At 44.9% G+C, this 20,117-nt stretch overlaps 3 protein-coding genes and 1 long non-coding RNA gene across 5 annotated transcripts; 2 read left to right on the top strand and 2 right to left on the bottom strand.

Moving 5' to 3' along the window:
* Positions 1-794: 794 nt before the first annotated feature.
* Positions 795-3,441, top strand: ppiaa (peptidylprolyl isomerase Aa (cyclophilin A)). Its single transcript, XM_084690520.1, has 4 exons — positions 795-953; positions 2,240-2,359; positions 2,627-2,799; positions 3,035-3,441. The coding sequence occupies exons 1-4, from the start codon at positions 885-887 to the stop codon at positions 3,165-3,167; spliced, it is 495 nt and encodes a 164-aa protein (XP_084546646.1). The 5' UTR covers positions 795-884; the 3' UTR covers positions 3,168-3,441.
* A 59-nt stretch (positions 3,442-3,500) lies between these two features.
* Positions 3,501-4,882, bottom strand: LOC146233074 (uncharacterized). The gene is made up of 4 exons (XM_084690519.1): positions 4,633-4,882; positions 4,420-4,524; positions 4,257-4,335; positions 3,501-4,089 (listed from the first exon to the last, which is right to left on the bottom strand). Exons 1-4 carry the CDS (start codon positions 4,741-4,743, stop codon positions 3,806-3,808), a joined length of 579 nt encoding a protein of 192 aa, XP_084546645.1. The 5' UTR covers positions 4,744-4,882; the 3' UTR covers positions 3,501-3,805.
* Positions 4,883-7,544: 2,662 nt separating this feature from the next.
* On the top strand, positions 7,545-13,084 carry slc18a1 (solute carrier family 18 member A1). Of its 2 annotated transcripts, none has more exons than XM_084690505.1 (15): positions 7,545-7,683; positions 8,119-8,467; positions 8,645-8,703; positions 8,879-8,962; positions 9,136-9,228; positions 9,734-9,823; positions 9,934-9,977; positions 10,059-10,119; positions 10,218-10,313; positions 10,580-10,658; positions 10,884-10,935; positions 11,128-11,191; positions 11,279-11,398; positions 11,488-11,621; positions 12,468-13,084. In XM_084690505.1, the coding sequence occupies exons 1-15, from the start codon at positions 7,569-7,571 to the stop codon at positions 12,576-12,578; spliced, it is 1,551 nt and encodes a 516-aa protein (XP_084546631.1). In that variant the 5' UTR covers positions 7,545-7,568; the 3' UTR covers positions 12,579-13,084. The 2 variants fall into 2 exon arrangements, with proteins under 2 accessions (XP_084546631.1, XP_084546630.1); XM_084690504.1 differs by having other exon boundaries at positions 8,879-9,033; positions 9,078-9,228.
* A 2,937-nt stretch (positions 13,085-16,021) lies between these two features.
* LOC146233072 (uncharacterized) lies at positions 16,022-19,883 on the bottom strand. The gene is made up of 2 exons (XR_014742270.1): positions 19,677-19,883; positions 16,022-18,445 (listed from the first exon to the last, which is right to left on the bottom strand). It is a non-coding gene; the product is annotated as an uncharacterized LOC146233072 (long non-coding RNA).
* Between the last annotated feature and the right edge of the window lie 234 nt (positions 19,884-20,117).

Raw genomic sequence — 20,117 nt, 5'->3', positions numbered from 1 at the left:
CATCGACATAAATATAATTAAAATCACGACATTAAACACATTTTATGATCTACCAAATTCAGAAGCACTCATTTGCATAACTGTTCAGCCTGACAGAAACAATAGAATAATTACTTGATGAATGAACATTATAACACATGCACAATACTGTGCAACCTGCACCTAGAAAAACGATATCGCTCAGACCTAAGTAATACGATGGTGTTACCTCAGTTTGTCATTATTTTGTATATGTGCATAAGGAGCAACTGAACGCTTGAAATCCCTTAAGGATTAATAAAGTGAATTTAATAATGTCAACCAGTTCTGAATGTGCGAGCAAAGTTCCGCGCTACACGTAGCGTATCACAAGCATTTTAACAAAGTATTGAGAGAAAATAAATTAGTTATGGGTCGTTGTTGAACGATATGAATCTTTAATAAGTTTGAAGTGGTGAGTTTGCCAACCACACCCCGATGGATTTCGCAGCTGCCAAAGAAGGCATTCTAGCCACGAGCTGTGTGGTAGAACATTCTGTCAATCAAAAATGCGCCGGTATGCAGGCTTCTCAATTTGGTTGTCTTGGTTCGCCATGAAGGCGTTCTTCGAGTCATTTATGACCAACGGGAATAGCTCAAAAAGGGAAAAACTCCACCCTGTGAATAATTAGCGAATGATATCGAGTGCGCCTTGAAAAATGGGCGGAGCCATCAGCCAATGTGAAACGTGATTCGTGGAAAAACACGTCAAATAAACTATCTAAGATTCTCATTGACTCCTGACCATTTTGGACCGTCCTCTCTCACACTATATATATCCAAATCTAACTTCTCCATTTTCTTCTGTTTCTTGCGTGGTTAGGCCTCCATTTGGTAAAGAATCCTCCCGTTAACTATCAGCCAACATGGCACTACCCAAAGTCTTTTTCGAAATCTCGGCAGACGGCAAGGTTCTCGGGAGAGTTACTATGGAGGTAAGGAAATGTTGGCATTGGCGAGCTTAGTATAAATATTTGTGTTTGGCTGATTACCCACAAGCTAACTTGGCTAACGGTAGCAGCTCTAAAGCGGTTGAGATGGAGAATGGGCAGAGGGGTGCAGCTTGCAACTGTCACGAGTAACTTGGTTAAGAAAGCCATGTGCACGTGCACCCGGAAACTTCGCAAACCAGTGTATTGTTGCCACAATATATAGGCACATTATCTTGCATTGGTGATATCTTGCCTTGAGTACTTTTTAAACTAACTTTAGAAGTTAACATTGAGTTTAGTGACGAGGTACTTTTAATTGAATACCACGACGTAACTACTGTGTTTTATTAGCCGCCAGCTCTACGCATGAAGATTGACTTGGCGTTGAAAGCGCCATTTTCCTTGTTGGCTAGCTACCCGAACTAGCCCGCGTATGGTGCGATTTATTCCTTAACGTATCAGTGGCATAATGTTGCTACTTACGATGTTCTAGTATTTGAAAATTTCTAGGATGTTAGGCAAGCGCATTTGCCCCTCAAGTGCATTTACTAAAGCTGTTCGTCAACGCCCAGTGTAAATGAATGACTGCGAAACCAGCTAGGCCGCGCGCCATTCTTTGTATTACTCATTGCTTCCAAACCTGCATCGTTGTTCTTTAGGCGTCGGACAACGGCTACCAGTTGTCAATCATATCAAATAGCCATGGCACCGGGAACTGTTAATGCATAAATTGATCCGACATGTCAGTGTATATTTACTTAAGAGAACGTTCATTTTTAGCCTATTGTATTCATGGTGTGCGTTTCTAGCTACTGGAGTATGTTGCGGCTGAACGGCGTATAACGGACACTAAATTGACTAAGCATGACTTGTCTTTCTCGTTTGCTAATTTGCTTTTGGTCAGAAGTTGGAATGTCGGGATCGAATTGCACCAGAAGAGACTCGCCCGCACCAACCCCACTTGATTTATTCTGTGATATTTGACTGGGTGCGCATGTGTGCCTGAGCAGGTGCGCAGTAAAGGGCCCTACAGCTGCCATCAGCACATCTAGCGACCCAACCGTTTCGTTTTACTGCAGCTATAGCGGGTCTGCATTGACGACGACCCCCCTCCCCCACACACACACTTTGCTCCTTGTATGGTTAATAACGTGCTGTCATGGGCAACAAAACGTCAGGAATGGGTTCTAAAAAGTGCCTACATTTGCTAACATGATAGTCAAGTGTCCTGAGCAAGGCTTAAATTCAGTTGAACTCTGATCTAACCGTACTTTTGTGTGTGTTTGCAGCTGAGGTCTGATGTGGTCCCCAAGACTGCAGAGAACTTCCGTGCCCTGTGCACAGGCGAGAAGGGCTTCGGTTACAAGGGCTCCACTTTCCACCGTGTCATCCCCGGCTTCATGTGCCAGGTACGGTGTTTGGGATTGTGCCTAACTGATATTTGATACCTTGCCAGTAAAGGTTGAGCAACATCTTTTCGGGTTGAAATGATGTGCCTTCCAGTTATGCATGTAACCATTCAGTGTAGTTTAAGGACCTGAGTATGAAAGAATTAGAAAAAAAGCTTGAATGATGTAGGACTAGGATATTGGTGTGTCCTGTAATCTGAGATTCTATCCAAGATGGTGGGAAATGCCATCCGTTTGCGCAGTAATATAGATTGTGTGTATGTTTAGGGTGGAGACTTCACCAACCACAACGGAACTGGGGGAAAGTCCATCTACGGCAACAAGTTTCCCGATGAGAACTTCAACCTGAAGCACACAGGCATGGGCTGTCTGTCCATGGCTAATGCTGGACCCAACACCAACGGGTCCCAGTTCTTCATCTGCACAGCCGACACCAACTGGTAAATCGATGCTGGTCTTCACAGAGAATTGATGAAAGCTTGTCGTTTACATTTAGTCATTTAGCAGACGCTCTTATCCAGAGCGACTTGCAGTAAGTACAGGGGTTGCAGTAAGTACCCCCCCCCCACAAGGACACATTAAGATAGCATGGCCCAAGGGCCATGTTAAGTGTCTGTGGAGGTGTCTGTAGCAGCCTGAGTGGAACTAAACTCATGGTTGTTTTTTGCTCCTAAGGCTGGACGGGAAGCATGTGGTGTTCGGACAGGTCGTCGAGGGCACAGAAATCATCAAGAAGTGCGAGTCCTATGGTTCCAGCAGTGGCAAGACCAAGGTCAAGATCACCGTTTCCGACTGTGGCCAGCTTTGAATGTGCCCCCCCCCCCCGCCAACATCAACCCCCCCTCACTCTTGCTGCCCTGTAGCTTACCATCCTGCCCCCCCTCCCCCTTTAAACCTCAACATTCCTAACCATGGATATTTGTTACTTCCCTTTCCATTCTGTTCCTTGTCCAAACTTGTTGCATCTGTGACTTGCCTTCTGAGTTTCTTTTGCATTCATTTTTTTCAAGTCCAACGGTTTGTTAAATCAAAAAATAAAGGGGAACAAATGCCTTCATTTTGTTGGTATTTAATCAAATGTTGTTCAATGTTGTAGACTTCTTTTTTCTACCATAACACAATTTACTTATGAAAGAACACAATTTACTTATGAAAGAACCAGTCTTTTATTGTGCAAAGCAGTCATGGCTTGGGGAAATATTACAGGGCATTACTGACTTTCTACACTGGGCAGGGCAGTGATAAAAAATTGCGCAGTTGTATTACCAGGAAATGGGCGCCACCTTAAGATACCCGCATCTCACCAGTAGATGGCGCATAGTGCTGTCTTAATTTATTGCGAAAGCCTTTGAAGAAACATTAAGCGACAGATGCGTGTTTCCACAAAACTAATGCAAGGTCCACTTTACTAAAACTGAAGTATTGTGGATTGTTAAGTCGTAAAGTTCATCCACACTTTCTCTCAGCCAATCTCTTGGAGTGTCTGGCTTCCCTTCGCTGCTTAGGTCGACAGACTCCGAGGCCTCGTGAGTTTTCAGTCCCACGACAAGCCAACCCATGTCCGCAGTCGCAGCGTTCCAGGTTTCTTCTGCGCACCTTTGAACGCCCTCGCAGTAAACACGCCTCGCCTTCCACCGGAATCCGCTGACAACTTTTTCCTCTCCCATCACGGACACAGCACAGCCCTTCTCCGCAGTCTCCGGAGCGCACACACGGGCCCCTTAATGGTACTGAGGGGGGAAAGGAGGAAAACGCTCTAAACTTCAACGTTTAAAAACCAGCACAGCATATTAACTAAACGAAAGTGAGATTCGTTGTGCGTGTTGTGCAAAACTAAGCATAAGCTTACAATGAAACTTTGCATATAAAAACAAGTAAACACTTGGGTGACTGGCACCTTTCTCTTTGTTTTCAGGAGAAGTTGGATGTCTGATGGAAGTCCTGTTCTTTTTCGATTTGTTACGGCAGGTTTCACTCTGAAAAAAAGTTATTTTCCATGAGTGCCACTTAACGGCATCTCACTCACACTGGCAAACGGCTTAAACAATGACGCCACTCACCTCCAAAGCACTGCGGCTGCTGTGGCGGTTAGAGGAGGTATCTACCCTACGACGAGCGTTTCCAGAATTGTGCACCTCACTGTCTGAGCCACTTTGCGAACGTTCCTGTCAAGCACAAGCGCACATTAATACTCTATCTACCAAAGTAAAACACTGTCAACAACACATCCTCCAGCAACCACAGACAAATCCAGCAGGTGCACAACCGCTCACCTGGTCCACCGGATCCGTTACTTCTTTGGAGGATCGAATCACGTTCGAGTCTAAGCAGCGCACGGCACAAAATGAGCCCATGAGAAGAAAAGTGATCGTGGGTGTCCACATTTTGTCACGTTGGAAAATTAGTCCCACAGGCTCGAGCTAGTTCCCTACAATTCGAATAGTAACATGTGCTATTAATCACTGGCACAGAACAGGTGATCTGCCTTGTCTTGTGAACAGGTGAGCGTTACGGTCCTAGCCTACTTATAGGCTACGCCTTTGCTGGCCGACCACCCGCAGGCTGTAAAGCTACTTTAGCTCTTTCATACATCCGCAGGCTAACATCCCAAACCCTCCGCCCCGCAGAGGCCCTTTGAAATGTATTTTTTGATTAATATCAAATATTCTTTGAACAAACCGCATCAGTCGACGGATGAACGTGGCTTCCTGACCGACCGGAACACATGCATGTTTAGATCACAAGCAAAGGAAACTGTGGCATTGATCTTGTTAAAGTGTTTGATATGGTCGGAGGAAAGATTGCATCTCAGAGTCTCACCTTTAGAGATTGTCTGTCGATATGAATAAGACATCAAGCTGATCATGTAAGCTAGACCATGTGAAAATGAGTACATCATGAAGGAGTTGGATGAAAGTCGTGCAACACCCCCGTCCCTACGACATTTCATCTTTTGAAGTTCTTGAACTCTTTACGCTTCTACTTACTACATTACTTTTACCTTTACTTTTACAAAGCTTGGCCACCACACAGCAACGACAAGAAGCACGTGAGTTCAGAGGAAAATATCAGATGACTGCTCAGTCCCCCCACCTCTAATCTCTACCTCCCTGTCTCCAATCTCTTGATACCTCAGGAAAAATAATTTGATTGCAGTTTTTGAAGTTCAATCTCTCTTCCGTTTGTTTTTCATCTGACAGAGCGTCAGCGCGTTAAATAACAAACTGCATTTGCAGGAGACTGTAAACGCCAATCAAGGCGCTATGGAAGCAAATCAGTGGTTTAGAATTTTAAAAGGCATTTAATATTAATTCAACACCACCGAATTAGTTGTTTTTGAATTAACCTCTTTATGGAAACATTAATTTATTTCAATGCAAAAAAAAAAATTAGGCTGCTGACATTCGAATGGTGAAAAACTGATCCCCCCGAAAAAATATCGATACGATAGTCATACAATAACAGCTTGGAGGTCCGGTCTGAGGCATACAGTGGAGCCTTCTCGGAGATGTGAGATGGTTCGATTGCATTCAGGCTCAATTGCCTTACCTATCCTTGGAATTCCAGATGTTGCAATCTGAATTTTTTCGGCCAAAATCTTTTCGGCTAGAAGTTTTTGGATCTGAATTTCACCATTCGAATTTGGGCAACCTGAATTTCCGAACTTTGAATTTTTGGATCAGAATGTAATTTTACAGAGTTGAATTAAAAACCAACAGTTTTGGTTATGTTGAAATGTCGTTTTAAAATTTGAAGTTACGTTTTCAATGCCTTTAAAAATTCAAAACATGATGTTACTGATTTGCTTCCATAAGGCTGCGCTCTCCTATATTTCAATCCATGTTGACCATGCAGAAGGTCCCTGAATTGGAAGACCAGATGCTGTCATTGTTTACAGTGTTTCAAGTTATGGTTAGCTGGTGCTTTGGGGGATGTGCTGTTGACAGAACTGCCGTTGGAGCGGGCCTGGTGAGAGGGTCAGGTTGCCGTCCAGCCAGGAGGGGCGGGGGTGTAGTGTGGCTGATTTTAGATAACGGCTTATCGTCAGCTCCTGCAGCCTGCAGGTTATGCCTCTCTTCAATAACGAACAGCAGATGCAGACAATTACTTCCCTCTGTGACGCAGAGCACACTTAGGTCAGGGGGAGTGTGTGTGAGTGTGTGTGTGTGTGTGAGTGTGTGTGTGTTCTTCTGCTTGTGTGTGTTTCTCTTATTGAGGGGGTGAGGCGTAGAGTACCGTATGAAGAGAGGACAGCCTCATGAGGTCTTAAATAGAGACAGCAGTGTTGAACATCACAACTAGCTGCTCTTCTGTGAAGGCGCGGGATGCTACTGGAGGTAAGCTTGACTCAGATCACTATGAGAGGACTGAGACCTAAGATCTAGTGACTTACAATTAAAACCAAATGTTTAACATTTATTGTTTTTGTTTTATTATTCAGTTATACGTTGAATGAAGTGGTAACATTTGTATTACAGTAAAATGTTATTCATGGTAATTGTATAATGGTTGGTACAAAATGTATACTTTTATGGTCATAGTTTAGAATGTGTAAACTACTATGAAACCTAGAGTTGTAATTTGAAACTGTAAAACATGTAAAGATACGTAGAATAGAGAAAAAAGAGAAAAGAGAATGACAGAACATAAAGAGGAACAGAATGTTTTTCATGCAACAGAAAATGAAAAATGTCTGGAGCTGCACCTTCCAAGGTGGGGCTGGGACTCAGGATGTGAGCTGGTGCTGGGGCTGCTTCTGGTGCTGGGGCTGGGGTTGGTGCTGGGGTTGGTGCTGGGGTTGGAGGACTGAAGAGTTCAGCGAGGGCAGAAATAGAAAGAGAGAAAGAGAGATGGAAGGGGCGGCAGGGGGGGGGGGGGATGCATGCCCTGGAGAAGAGATAATTCTATTCTTGAGAGAGAAAAAAAATACCTAAAACAATCATCCATGGAGATAACGATCTGCCCAGGAGAACCAGACGGGCAGACTGAATGACAGGCTGGCTGGCTGGCTGGTCGGTCAGTCAGTCGACTGGTTGACTTTCTGGCTGACACATGCAGGCAAACAAGTTGATAGATGTGCCTTTACGTGTATTTTATTTTCACATTACTGCGTTTGTCTCTCCACATGAATGTGCTTTATTACACATGGGTGTGTGTGTGTGTGTGTGTGTGTGTGTAGCTGTAGTCTGAGGGTGTGTTGTTGAGTGTCATGTCTGTGCTGAACCCAGTGGAGTGGCTGCAGCCCAGCAGAGGATCCCCCAGGCTGGTGCTGGTGGTGGTGTGTGTAGCTCTGCTGCTGGACAACATGCTGCTTACTGTGGTCGGTGAGTACACACACACACACACACATATACACACATATACACACATATACACACATATACACACACAGACGTGAAGCATCTGGGTATTGAAGGAGGTGCCCATGGTATGAAGACAGGGCAACTTGCAGCTGTGACATTTATCCCCGTGCCCTTCTGAGCAGAGCAAAGGAGAGAGAGTGAGTCAGACTCAACGAGACAGAGCGCATCTGGGGCCAGGCCAGCTTCCCTGCTCAAGACCATGCACACACATGCACACACACACACACACACACACACACACTCATACACATTCACACACACACACGCACACACACGCATATACAAACATGCACAGACATGCACATATGTGTGGCCTTACCTCTCTTCCACACTCTGTCTTGTAAAGAGCATGCTGTGCCCAAAAAAGGCTAACCTGTCCTGTCTGTTCCCCTGCAGTGCCCATCATCCCCACCTTCCTATATGCCATAGAGCACGAAAGCCAGACACTGCCACCCCTCCAGCCAAGCCCAACGCTCTCCCCCACGTCGCCGGCCCCTGGGGGGGGCGCTCTCTCCCTGGTCCTCTCCCTCTATGACAACACCACCTACAACCTTTGGGGGTCTGAGACCAGCTCACCCAGCAACCTCTCCCGGGAGGATGATGGCAGCACTAACTCCACCCAGGTGGGCTGCCAGGAGGACAGCCAGTTCCTGGAGGAGGAGAATGTGCGTGTGGGCCTCCTGTTTGCCTCCAAGGCCCTGGTGCAGCTGCTGGTCAACCCCTTCGTTGGTCCTCTCACCAACAGGTACAAGGCTGGGTTGGGGTTGCAAGGTGGGGTTGGAGAGGCCAGGGGAGAGGCCAGGGGAGAGGCCGGGGAAGAGGTCAAGGAAGAGGCCAAGGAAGAGGCCAGGGAAGAGGCCAGGGAAGAGGCCAGGGGAGGGAAACTTGCATCCATACTGTCACGCTCTTTCCTCCACTGCAGGGTTGGATATCACATCCCCATGTTTGCTGGGTTCCTCATCATGTTCGTCTCCACCATCAGTAAGCAGCTCTGTTTTACAGCGTGATTGACCTATTCCATCACTGACAGTCATTTATTCTGTTCAACTTTTAAATGTCATGATGACAGCATTTACTATTGCATTGAATGAGTGGTAATTGTTCCGTTAAAACCGTTTATTGCACATCTTCAATGACGTTTCTTTGTACGTACCAGTGTTTGCCTTCTCAGGAACATACGCCTTGTTGTTTTTTGCGCGGTCTCTTCAGGGAATCGGTTCCTCATTCTCCTCTGTGGCAGGTACCAGAATCTTGATTGCTACATGGTTTGTAAAGTTTTCTGAAGTTTGTTTGGATAAGCTGATCTGTCCTGTAGATCTAGACATATTTATGGTGTTGATGTTCATGATACCTAGTGTTTAAAAAAAAAAAAAAAAAAAGTGTGTAGCAACCATGGCTGTGTTTGTCCGGTAGGTTTGGGCATGCTGGCCAGTGTTTACACAGATGATGAAGAGAGAGGCATTGCCATGGGGATCGCTTTGGGAGGACTGGCCATGGGAGTCCTGAGTGAGAACATTTCTCCTCTCTCTTCTCCTCTCTTCTCCTCCTCTCTCTTCTCCTCTCCCTTTCCCTTCTCTTCTCTCTTCTTCTCTCTCCTCCTCTCTCCTCTCCTCTCTTCTCCTCTCTCCTCTCCTCTCTCTTCTCCTCTCTCTCCTCCTCTCTCCTCTCCTCTCTCTTCTCCTCTCTCTTCTCCTCTCTCTCCTCTCTTCTACTCCTCTCTCTTCTCCTCTCCCTTTCCCTTCTCTTCTTCTCTCTCCTCCTCTCTCCTCTCCTCTCTTCTCCTCCTCTCTCTTCTCCTCTCTCCTCTCTTCTACTCCTCTCCCTTTCCCTTCTCTTCTTCTCTCTCCTCCTCTCTCTTCTCCTCTCTCTCCTCTCTCTCCTCTCCTCTCCTCTCTCCTCTCCTCTCTCTCCTCTCTCCTCTCCTCTCTCTTCTCCTCTCTCTTCTCCTCTCTTGTCTCCTCTCCTTGAGTTTCAGCTTCTATAGATCAGCTCTGTGTTTTGTGTTGGACAGTTGGCGCTCCGTTCGGCAGTGTGATGTATGAGTTTGTGGGGAAGCGTGCTCCATTCCTGATCCTGGCCTTGCTGGCGGTGTTCGATGGAGGTGAGCATATATAACATGACAATGTGATGGTTTCATTAAGAGAGGAGCAGCAAGACTTAAGATTTGTGATTAAACACAACCTGAATTCCCCCCCCCCCCCCCCCCCCAAGCCTTACAGCTCTGCATACTCCAGCCGTCCAAGATTTCACCTGGGGTGAGTCTCCTTTGTCAGGGTGTGTCTGTTTGTGTGTGAATATGACTGTGTGTGACCTTTGACCTCTATGCTGGTTTACAGAGTGTTGAAGGCACCCCTCTCCTGACCTTGCTAAAGGACCCCTACATCCTCATCAGTGCAGGTGAGGACAGACCAGAATGGAACTGACCTGTACACTGACATTATTGTATTAGCAATAAAGGTATCCAATATGGCCGACTTTCTGTCTTACACTTCCAGGATCCCTGTGCTTTGCCAACATGGGCGTGGCCATCCTAGAGCCAACCCTGCCCATCTGGATGCTGCAGACCATGTGCTCCCCAAAGTGGCTGCTGGGTAATTTCCTTGACTTCCTGTAGGATCTCTTCCCCAAGCCAGACCGTCCTCTACTTCTCAAGTTCTCCAGGCCTAACGCTCCTGGCTGACACCCCACCCTTCTAGTTCCCAAATTCTGACCTTGTGTGTGTTTGTATGGCCCATTGACGCAATGTCACTAATACAAAAGGCCTAAACCCTCTAATTATTTATAAGAAATCAAATAAACGCCCTCTTCCAGAAACCCCTTCTTCCTCTCATCTGCCAGTCTGTTATTGTCTCAATAGGCATGGCTTTTTTACCCGCCAGCATTGCGTACCTCATTGGCACCAACCTGTTTGGGCTGCTAGCCAATAAAATGGGAAGGTAAGCTATCCTCGATCTGCCCTGCGCCATTAAAACATTTACCATTCGCGTCATTCATTTAGCAGATGCTTTTTCCAAAAGCTGCTGTGATGATTCAATTAACCGCACCAAACAGAGTGATGTTTTCAAAAGATACACTGTGTCTTTTCACGGAGGTTGTGTACACAAAGTACACAGTGTTTTATTGGTTCCCAGTAAGGAGCTTGAGCCGTGTTGTGTCCCCAGGTGGCTGTGTTCCATGATAGGCATGCTCATCGTAGGGATCAGCCTGCTGTGTGTGAGTACCCCACCTCTGGCTAACCCCTCGCTCGCTCACTCTGTCAACGGGCTAGTTCCTGTGGGTCAGCGAGCAGCCTGGGAATTGTAGTATCTTGTATACCGTATAGAGTGCAGGCCTGTGTACTTCTCTCCAAATGCACTGGATGTAGTTTTTTAAGCAACAAAATGTTGACTTCATGTCGATCCACAGGTGCCCTTTGCCACCAGCATCTACGGTCTCATTGGTCCAAATGGAGGCCTGGGCTTCGCTATTGGTAGGTCTTAGGGGAAATGGCCAGGTATGGAAAAAGGATCGTAGGCCAATGAGCTGTTGCTGAACTATGTGTGTTTGTGTGTTTGAGGTATGGTGGACTCCTCTATGATGGCCATAATGGGATACCTGGTAGACATACGTCATGCCTCGGTCTACGGGAGTGTCTATGCCATAGCTGATGTAGCTTTGTGTTTGGGCTTTGCTGTTGGTGAGTAAAAACGTCCAGGCTTACCACCAGTCCTGAAGAAACGTTACTGTTCTTCTGTGACCTGAACCTGTTCCTTGTCTCTGACCCAGGTCCGTCTATAGGGGGTGCTCTCGTGAGAGCCATCGGGTTCCCCTACCTCATGGTGTTTATCGGCATCATCAACATCCTGTACGCGCCTCTCTGCTTCTTCCTCAGGAACCCAGCCGTGCGTGAGGAGAAGCTGGTGAGTCATGTGTTTGTGTGCCTGAGTGTGATACCTCAGACTCTGTTTGTGTATTAAACTAATTTGGCCGAGCGGTTAGGGAATCAGGCTATTCATCCGAAGGTTGCTGGTTTGATTGCCGACCGTGCAAAATGACGTTGTGTCCTTGGGAAAGACACTGTCCCTGTACTTACTTTGAGTCGCTCTGGATAAGAGCGTCTGCTAAATGACTTAATGTAAATTCAAACAGTCAACAAACAAACAAAAAAATCCTAACGGGAGACCAGACTAGGCACTTAAACCACCTGCCAGCTCAGACTAATAATCATAACCAGTTTTAACCGCCTGACCATATTTGGGCCTTTCCTGTTCCTTTTCACCTGGCTCCGGTATTAATGCCGCCCCCCACCACAGTGTCTGGGACGACAAGTCCTGACACCCTCTAGGAGGAGAACTGCATGTGTGTGTGCTTGCCTGCGTGTGTGTGTGTACAGTATGTCTGTGTGTGCACTACTTGGTTCTCAGTATTTTTGTGTCTGTGCCAATCAGAAGACTTTCAAAGACAGTGCTCTCCACAGTTTTGGTTTCTACGTTCAGACAGAAACGTTTAGAAGCCGTGTCATCCGGAACTATAATTTAGTAAAGTATACTTTAGGGAAGCTTCTGTTTGATGTGGTTTTTTGCAGAATCATTAGGATGATGATGAAAGCCGGAGGGTCAGTTACTTTAAAGCGACAGGTGTAACTGAAACAGACGGCAGGAATTAATTACACAGTCGCCCATTAGACAAAGACGATTAAAATCATTATAGACTGAGAGCTCACACAGTTGAATATATTTCCAATAATAAGCGCATTTGTGTTGTAGGCTATTATCGACCAGGAGTGTCCCATGCATAGGAAGAACTACAACACAACACAGAGAGAGTGTCGCGAGTTTCCTCTGAGCGATGCAAGCGAAGAGGAGACGGAGGAATGACTTGGACCGTGACTACTCTCACGAACACACACAAAACACACTTGAACACTCACAGACTAAAGGGTGTGCATGTTGGTGTTTCAGAAAAATATTGTTTAAAAACTGTTGACTACAACTACAATGATGATGCCGAAAACCGTAACTCACATCATTGATGAGAAGTAAAACCTTTATGCTTTGTCAGACAAAGACGTACTGTTTGTTTGTGAGTGTGTGTTTGTGATATCAACCCTCTTATTAACCCGTCCTAAAGTCATTGGAAACACTGTTTGTTTTTTTTACAGTAGAAATAGTCCTCCTCATATCCCTCCAGACTGTACTATTATTTTATTTAACATCTGATGTAACATTTACATACACCATCTTCCATACTAAAGTGATGTGCACGTTGATCCATTCCGCCAGACTGTTATTTGTCCTGTCAGATTGTTCTTATTATTGTTCCATGTCCTAATGTAAATGTAACACACGTGCAGGCTTTGCACACAATTAAAGATCTCATACGATTGGAACTTCATCAATTGAGAGTCACTCAATATTTCACACAATGAATACATATCCTCATTCTGTGCTCTGTCAAACCTTCGCTAGGTTTTTCGTATTTTAGTTGTTATGCTGTAACCATCTATATCTTCTCTTGCAACTTGACCCAGTATTGTGAGTGTTCCTCTCGGAGGCGTGATGTGGGGTGACAGGTTGAGCTGTGGTCTGACTGGGTGTCGAGCGGTAAGCTATCTCCCTTCATCTTTAATTTCCTCTTTGTTGCTGTCACACCGGTGTCACTAAATCAACATGTCGCTGTGGTGAGTGGTCTGCATCACCTGGGCTATTTACCCCCATGCGGGCCAACGATGTGAGAACTCACCTGCTCCATTCAGCCAATCATGATGGAGTGGATCTAATCATTACCCATAAAGACCGGGTCAGAAAGACTTCCATTGTAGGATTCTCTGTTGCACAATATCTAATCTACCTTGTCACACAATATCAGTGTTTACATATTGTGTCAATCGACGGCTCCATCCTATAGTCACCTGGCTCAGTCGAGTGTGTGCGTATACACTTCGTCAGGGGGACGCCAGGAGGATGTATATAAAACATGTCAGAGCTGTTTCCACGACTATAAAATAACCTGCGTCACAGCCGTGATTGTGACGTCCCTTATTAGGGACATGGGCTCAGAATCAGATCACAAGCTTACTCTGAGTCACCAATGATGTCTGTTTGACCTTTAACTGTGCAGATTAGTCTAACAGAGATTACATCTGTTGAGGAAAGACCTGGTTCCGTTGAGTAGCTGGAACAGGATATGAAGGTTTCCTTTTTTGTCTTCAGGGGTGGAACCTTCTGGAGCTTCTTTAGTGTCCTCCTGGAAGATGACCCCCCTGGTGGAGGTGGGCTCTGCGGAGTGCAGATGATACAAACTGAATAGGTTCGCCTAGAAAATATTTAGGAGGTACAGTATGTTGCATTCTTTATTCTAGAAGCTTTTATGCGTTTCCTGCCCGCCAGAGGGTGTTTGAGCCGTGACATCCCATAATGTAAAACACTCGGATACCGTGCAAATGTATGGTGTTATGGAAGCAAATCGGTGACATCATGTTTTTAATTTTAAGACCTTGATTGTTTTAAATGCAGTGACTTGTGTTCAGCAATTCAAATGTAAATGTATTTGTGCCCATAATCAAGAAAAGACCACTGTTTCAGGCATTCATTCAACACTAAGTACCCATCACATTGACAAAATGAGTCCAGGTGTTTAATTAATATGGACCAAACCATCTGCAGGGGTGCTCCACATCCCAACCTTGTTAACTTGGTGGTTGGTGTAAACTAAACATGGATTATACAATAGACATGCATATTTCCAATAACATAATATTTTTAGCGATGATTGACTAATTCATACTTTGATTAATTGCAGATTAATGTTACCAATGAAGCTAATAAATTACAGCGGGGTACTATTCAAATGCCACCATTGGGTTGCGCTTCAATATCGCCCTCTAATGGTTTAATGTGAGCATTACAATTGCAGTTCTCATTGTAAACCACCCGATGGCGATGGTAAGGCGCAGCCCTATGGAAACGGGTTTTTAAGGGGCACTATTTCGACAGCGCCATTGGGCTGCACTTCAATACTGCCATCCGGTGGTTTAAAGTGTGAATTTCAAGTGCAGTTCCCACAGTAAAACACCAGATGGCGATGGTAAAGCGCAGCCCTTTGGAACGGGTTGTTAAGGGTCACTATTTCGACAGCGCCATTGGGCTGCACTTCAATACTGCCATCCGGTGGTTTAAAGTGTGAATTTCAAGTGCAGTTCCCACAGTAAAACACCAGATGGCAATGGTGAAGCGCAGCCCTATGTAACGGGTTTTTGTAGGCCAGTACTGTCATGTGAGCATTACAAGTGCAATTCTGAAAGTGAGGGTTTAGATGGGAGTCATTGGAGGGTACATTAGTTTAGCTGAACAGTATTTATCTGCTATTATCACCCATTATCTACTCATACCCGGACTAATAAATAAATAAATGTTATGATTATAATTACAATTATATGGATTAATATACTTCATAGCAAACATTGTTTGTTCTCCAACAGAAACCACATCTTGGAGGAACAAGATGGAGCAATTAAACCTTGTTTTCTTATCGGTCCTATTTTGATTCCAATATTGAAATTCTCTTTGGGTCTTTATTTGTTATATTATCTATACTCAGTGCTGTCCAGACGTAGCTTCATGATTTTAGGCTTGTTGAGCCGGTGTAGATTACGGACATATGTTGTAAAGTATGAAATATAAATAAGAAGGCTGGTCTCACATATGATGAGAATATATTCAAATCAAGTTTATGGCTCAGAGAGGAGAGAGAGGCTGTCTTGTAACCAAGAGGTTGAAGGGCTCCCCATAGACTCAATGTTAGAGCTAGATCTGTTAACTGTTTCTACACTGGGGATTGTTGCATTAGATCTCATTTATCTGGATATGTGGTCTGGGTCATGTGATCTTAATGCCAATCAGGGCAAACGGTTGTCAGGTGTGTTTCACAAATCACAACTCACAGTTAGGTTTAGCTCAGTAGCATGAGATGACAGATCAAGATGTCACAGGTTCAAACTGTTTTATTTGGGTTCGAAGCAGCTGGAGAGTTGTCTTAACTGATGTCATTTGTATTTAATATCCACTCCCAAAATAATCATAATAGTAGATTTTGTTTGTAACGTACTTTACATTTTTCCTTGAAGGTTTAGGTTGGTTGAGGGGCAGTTCTATGGGCGTATGTGAATCCCTTTGACATTGCTTGTAAAAAGGGGCTGTACAAATACATTTTGATTTGATATGATCCTTGTCCACTGGGGGACTGTGTGAATAATGAGTATAATAAATATATAGTATATTAAGTATATAATATATAAATAATGAGTTGCAACATGGCTGGCTTGATTGTGTAAAAACGTGAGTTTTAATTGAACTACTCAATGTGCAAGGCTTCCAGTGAAGTGCCCAAGAGGAGTGACAATAACTTAACAATCCCAATGGCTCAGTGAGGAGTGAAGCTGCCTTAAAACCCAAAGGTTTGAGATTTGATTTTCAGGAAGGCTGCTGCCAAATTTCAAAGTACAGATTGGAAGAGGCACTTGCTATCTTGAAGTTGTAACATGGTTGGTTTGATTCTCGCCAACTTTTAATCCAGCTACTCAATGTGCATGTCTTCATTCCAGTTAAGTACCCAAGAGCAGTTATCATATTTTAACAGGCCCAATGGCTCAGTGAGAAGAGCAGCTGCCTTGAAACCGAAAGGTTGAAGGTTTGATTCCCAGTGCCAAGTTTTAAAGCACAGATGAGAAGAGGCACTTGATAAACGCCCGGAGAAAAAGTCTGTTACAGCCCATATGGCTCAGTGAGGAGAGCGGCTGCTTTGAAACCGAAAGGTTTAAGGTTTGAGTCCCATTGATTCGAGTGGCAAATTTTAAAGCACAGGTTGCAATAGGCACTTGAAAAAAGCCTGGAGAAAAGATATGTTATATCCCAGATGGTTCAGTGAGGAGGGCAGGTGCCTTGAAACTGAAAGGTTGTAGGTTTGATTCCCGGTGCCAAATTTTAAAGCACAGGTTGGTCGAATAGGCACTTGAAAAATGCCCAGAGAAAAGGTCTGTTATAGCCCAGATGGCTCAGTGAGGAGGGCAGCTGCCTTGAAACCTGAAAGTTTGATTCCCTGTGCCAAATTTTAAAGCACAGATGAGAAGAGGCACTTGAAAAACGCCTGGAAAAGAAGTCTGTTATATCCTGGATGGCTCAGTGAGGAGAGCGCCTGCCTTGAAACCGGAAGGTTGAAGGTTTGATTCCCATTCAGACTAGTGCCAAATTTTAAAGCGCAGATTGGAAGAGGCACTTGAAAAACGCCCGGAGAAAAGGTCAGTTATAGCCCCGATGGCTCAGTGAGGAGATTGGCTGCCTTGAAACCGGAAGGTTGTAGGTTTGATTCCAGGCTCCTGTCAGTTTTTTAAAACGGTGAACAGATTCGCAGAGGCAATTACCTGAGAACAGTGTGGTTATTCTACCAGTCCCAATGGCTCATAGGAGAGGGACGCAGCCTTGCAAACATGAGGTTCATGGTTTGAATCTGAGCGGCTGCTGCCACCGTCAAATTTTAAAGCATAGATTGGCATTGAAATGCATGTCAAGAACGCCCGGAGAAAGTACTTCTTTGCGAAGGACTTCCGTGGTGTGGCGGTTAGAGGGCGTGAACAAAGACAAGTCACAGGGTACTTCAGTTCACACATCGCTGGTTCGAATCCTCTCCCAATGGTCGGGTTGAGTTGTCACCCACGGTTGTCTGGAGCCGCCCCGGCTACACGAGGCAGGGGGGGGGGCAATCTCCCCCCCCGGTCGTTCCCAACAATAATCCAAGAGGTTATCCAGTCCTGGAAGCCAACAATAAGGCCTTTTTACAAAAAAATCCGTAGATTTGATTTTTGTGTGCTGGGGTAGCCGGCCGGCGAGGCAGCCGAAATTTTGCTGAATTTAAGGTGAGGAGGGAGGAGCTACTGGGCTAGGGGGAGGGGCAACAGGGGAAAGGGGGAAGGGGCACAGGAGAAAGGAGGAGGGGCCACAGGAGAAAGGAGGGGCCACAGGGAAGGACGGGTGTGGCCCAGCTTTTGTTGAGCAGTCAGATGAAGCTTCGTTCTAAATCACAAAGTCCCTGCGTGATGTCATCAGGCCACAGAGAGAGGGACACCCTTTTTTGAGACCGCTGAGTGTCTCAGTGTTTTGGCTGTTGGGGAGGAGGAGCTCTAACGTGAGCGGCGTCTCTCTTGTTCAGCTTCACTGAGGCATACTGAACTCCCCAAGCTGTACCTAACATACAACGCTTCGATCAGTCAGATGAAGCTTTTGCAGTGTCGAAGGATGAGTCGGGTGAAGCTTCGCTCTAGTTCATAGTTACACCTTCCAACACACAATCTCCACCAACTGTAAAATGACAAAGGTCTGACATGCAGGAGTCCAGTAGTAGCAGGGTTGCGTTTTCAGTCTTCAATAAAGAAGCTACACCTTAGATACAGCTTTGTGGTTATACTCTGAAATCCATCTGACCCTTCCACCCTTTGTTTCTTGCTTAGTAGTAGAGTATTTCTCTTACCTGTCTCCCACCCTTCTTTTCTCGTTTTTATGCCTTGGATTTAAAGATTTATTTTTCGAAGGAAACAAACAAGACACTTGGAAGGAAACAAACAAGACACTTGGAAGGAAAGACTTTGCGTGTTTGTAAATGATCAAGATCTGAGGTTGAAGGTCCGTTTTGTAGTCCAAATCTCCACATCTGGAAGGGGTGCCTTTTCCAGAAGTCATGTTGATGATCATTTCTGTCGGGGAAGCAAATATTGAACAACATACCTTTCCATTTCATTTAAACTTATCCATTATCCATAAATGTTATCGAGCAAAAAGCTATATTAAGAAGAGATTTAAGAAATACATTGTTTTTTGTCTTGAATGTGAAGAAACAGTTGTGCATTTATTCTTGTTGTTCGGACAGTATATTTTTTCCCAAAAAACATTTCTTAAACAAAAGGCAAATCAACAATCTGTAATAATTTAAACATTTATATAAACGTGTATATCTTGTTATTTTAATTTTTATTGATACATGTTTACTCTTAGTTTTTTATTTACTTTGTGTAACAATAAGACAGTTGGAACAAGGATTTGCGTGTTTCTAATTGGAAATGATTAAGGATAAAAGACAACAGCGTGTCCACTACTACTCTACAGCGACGCGACTTGCCACAGTACAGATACATGCAGAGTTGTAGTTCTCTAAAGTTACAATTGTAGTTCGTATAACGTCATTGCAAAGACAGATTTGGGTTTACGTCAAGGCCGTTATCATAATAGATATTGGGGGGGACACATACCACAACCAATATTCAAATCTGGTCAAAATGTCCCCCCCAATATATTGATGTAAAATCAATATAACTGTGCTACGCTAGACAGGCAACCACGCACACAATCCAAAATTATCATAAACAATTTAATTCGTCCCCCTCAATGTTGCCTCCATGGCTACGGCCTTGGTTTACGTACTCGCAATATTGTTCAAAATACAACTTTTACACAAAATTTCACTTTTAAGCAAAATTCCTATACGCTGGCATCATTAGCATGATTCTCTTTTCTTTGCTGTATTTTAGTCAGAGTGAAAGATTACATTTTACAGTAGGCGATGGGACGTTAACCTGACTAATAAAGCCATTGTACGAAGAGTTGACAGAGTCGTAGTAGAGCCTAGCAGTTCTTCCGCATTTATTTGTGAATCACGTTACATTATTGAATCACGAAATACATTTGTGAAACATGAAATACATTTGTGAATCTTGTTACGTTTGTTTGAATCGTGTTACGTTTGTTTGAATTATGAAACTAATCGAACTCCATATGGCAGTGCGTGTCAGCTATAGAGCTAGCTAGCTAATGCAGGTAGCATAACACCCCGCAGCTAGCTCATAAAACAAACAGGGCAACATCGCGTATAGAGTCAGCTATATTTCTCTCAAGGGTGTGTATGTGTCTGAGAGGCGTGTCCCGGCTCACCTGCTGCACGTGGGCCATGTGTGTCTGGTTGTGCACCTACTGCGCCGTGGAGAACTTGGCCTGCAGGGAATGGGGGTTGGGTACCGGGGTCATGGAGGGGGTGAAGGCCAGTCGGAGTATATCTGCTGCTTGCGTGCTGGCCTCCCTTCTGGCACGGGTGGGTGAAAGACGCAGGGCGTGTGTGTACCTGGGACTGGTAGTGCCGGGTGCATCATGGTGGGCAGGGGGGGGGGGGGGGGGTGCTGGTCTGAAGTTTGCTGAGGCATGTTGGGTACTGTAGTTCACAGTGGGGTGCACAGAGAGAAACACAAGGGCCTTTAAAACTACAACAAAGATGCCAGGGTATGACTGACTGATTGTAGTCTAACCATTTGGGTCAAAGTCAACTGACATTAAAATCCCCCAAAATACAGATTGTGTTAGGACCTTTATTCTGAAAAG

This window comes from Hypomesus nipponensis, chromosome 24 (assembly GCF_054491055.1).
Source record: "Hypomesus nipponensis isolate SF chromosome 24, ASM5449105v1, whole genome shotgun sequence".
NCBI lineage: Eukaryota > Metazoa > Chordata > Actinopteri > Osmeriformes > Osmeridae > Hypomesus > Hypomesus nipponensis.
Note: the sequence above shows the minus strand (reverse complement) of the source record. Positions and strands in the feature narration are given on the sequence as shown.

Coding starts and splice junctions, on each gene's coding strand:
- LOC146233074 (XM_084690519.1), bottom strand. CDS start 4,743: ATGTGGACACCCACGATCACTTTTCTTCTCATGGGCTCATTTTGTGCC. Junction 4,525..4,632: donor TAACGGATCCGGTGGACCAG/GTGAGCGGTTGT, acceptor TGTGCTTGACAG/GAACGTTCGCAAAGTGGCTC. Junction 4,336..4,419: donor GCAGCCGCAGTGCTTTGGAG/GTGAGTGGCGTC, acceptor ACTTTTTTTCAG/AGTGAAACCTGCCGTAACAA.
- ppiaa (XM_084690520.1), top strand. CDS start 885: ATGGCACTACCCAAAGTCTTTTTCGAAATCTCGGCAGACGGCAAGGTT. Junction 954..2,239: donor TCGGGAGAGTTACTATGGAG/GTAAGGAAATGT, acceptor GTGTGTTTGCAG/CTGAGGTCTGATGTGGTCCC. Junction 2,360..2,626: donor TCCCCGGCTTCATGTGCCAG/GTACGGTGTTTG, acceptor GTGTATGTTTAG/GGTGGAGACTTCACCAACCA.
- slc18a1 (XM_084690504.1), top strand. CDS start 7,569: ATGTCTGTGCTGAACCCAGTGGAGTGGCTGCAGCCCAGCAGAGGATCC. Junction 9,229..9,733: donor ACTGGCCATGGGAGTCCTGA/GTGAGAACATTT, acceptor TGTGTTGGACAG/TTGGCGCTCCGTTCGGCAGT. Junction 9,824..9,933: donor GCTGGCGGTGTTCGATGGAG/GTGAGCATATAT, acceptor CCCCCCCCCAAG/CCTTACAGCTCTGCATACTC.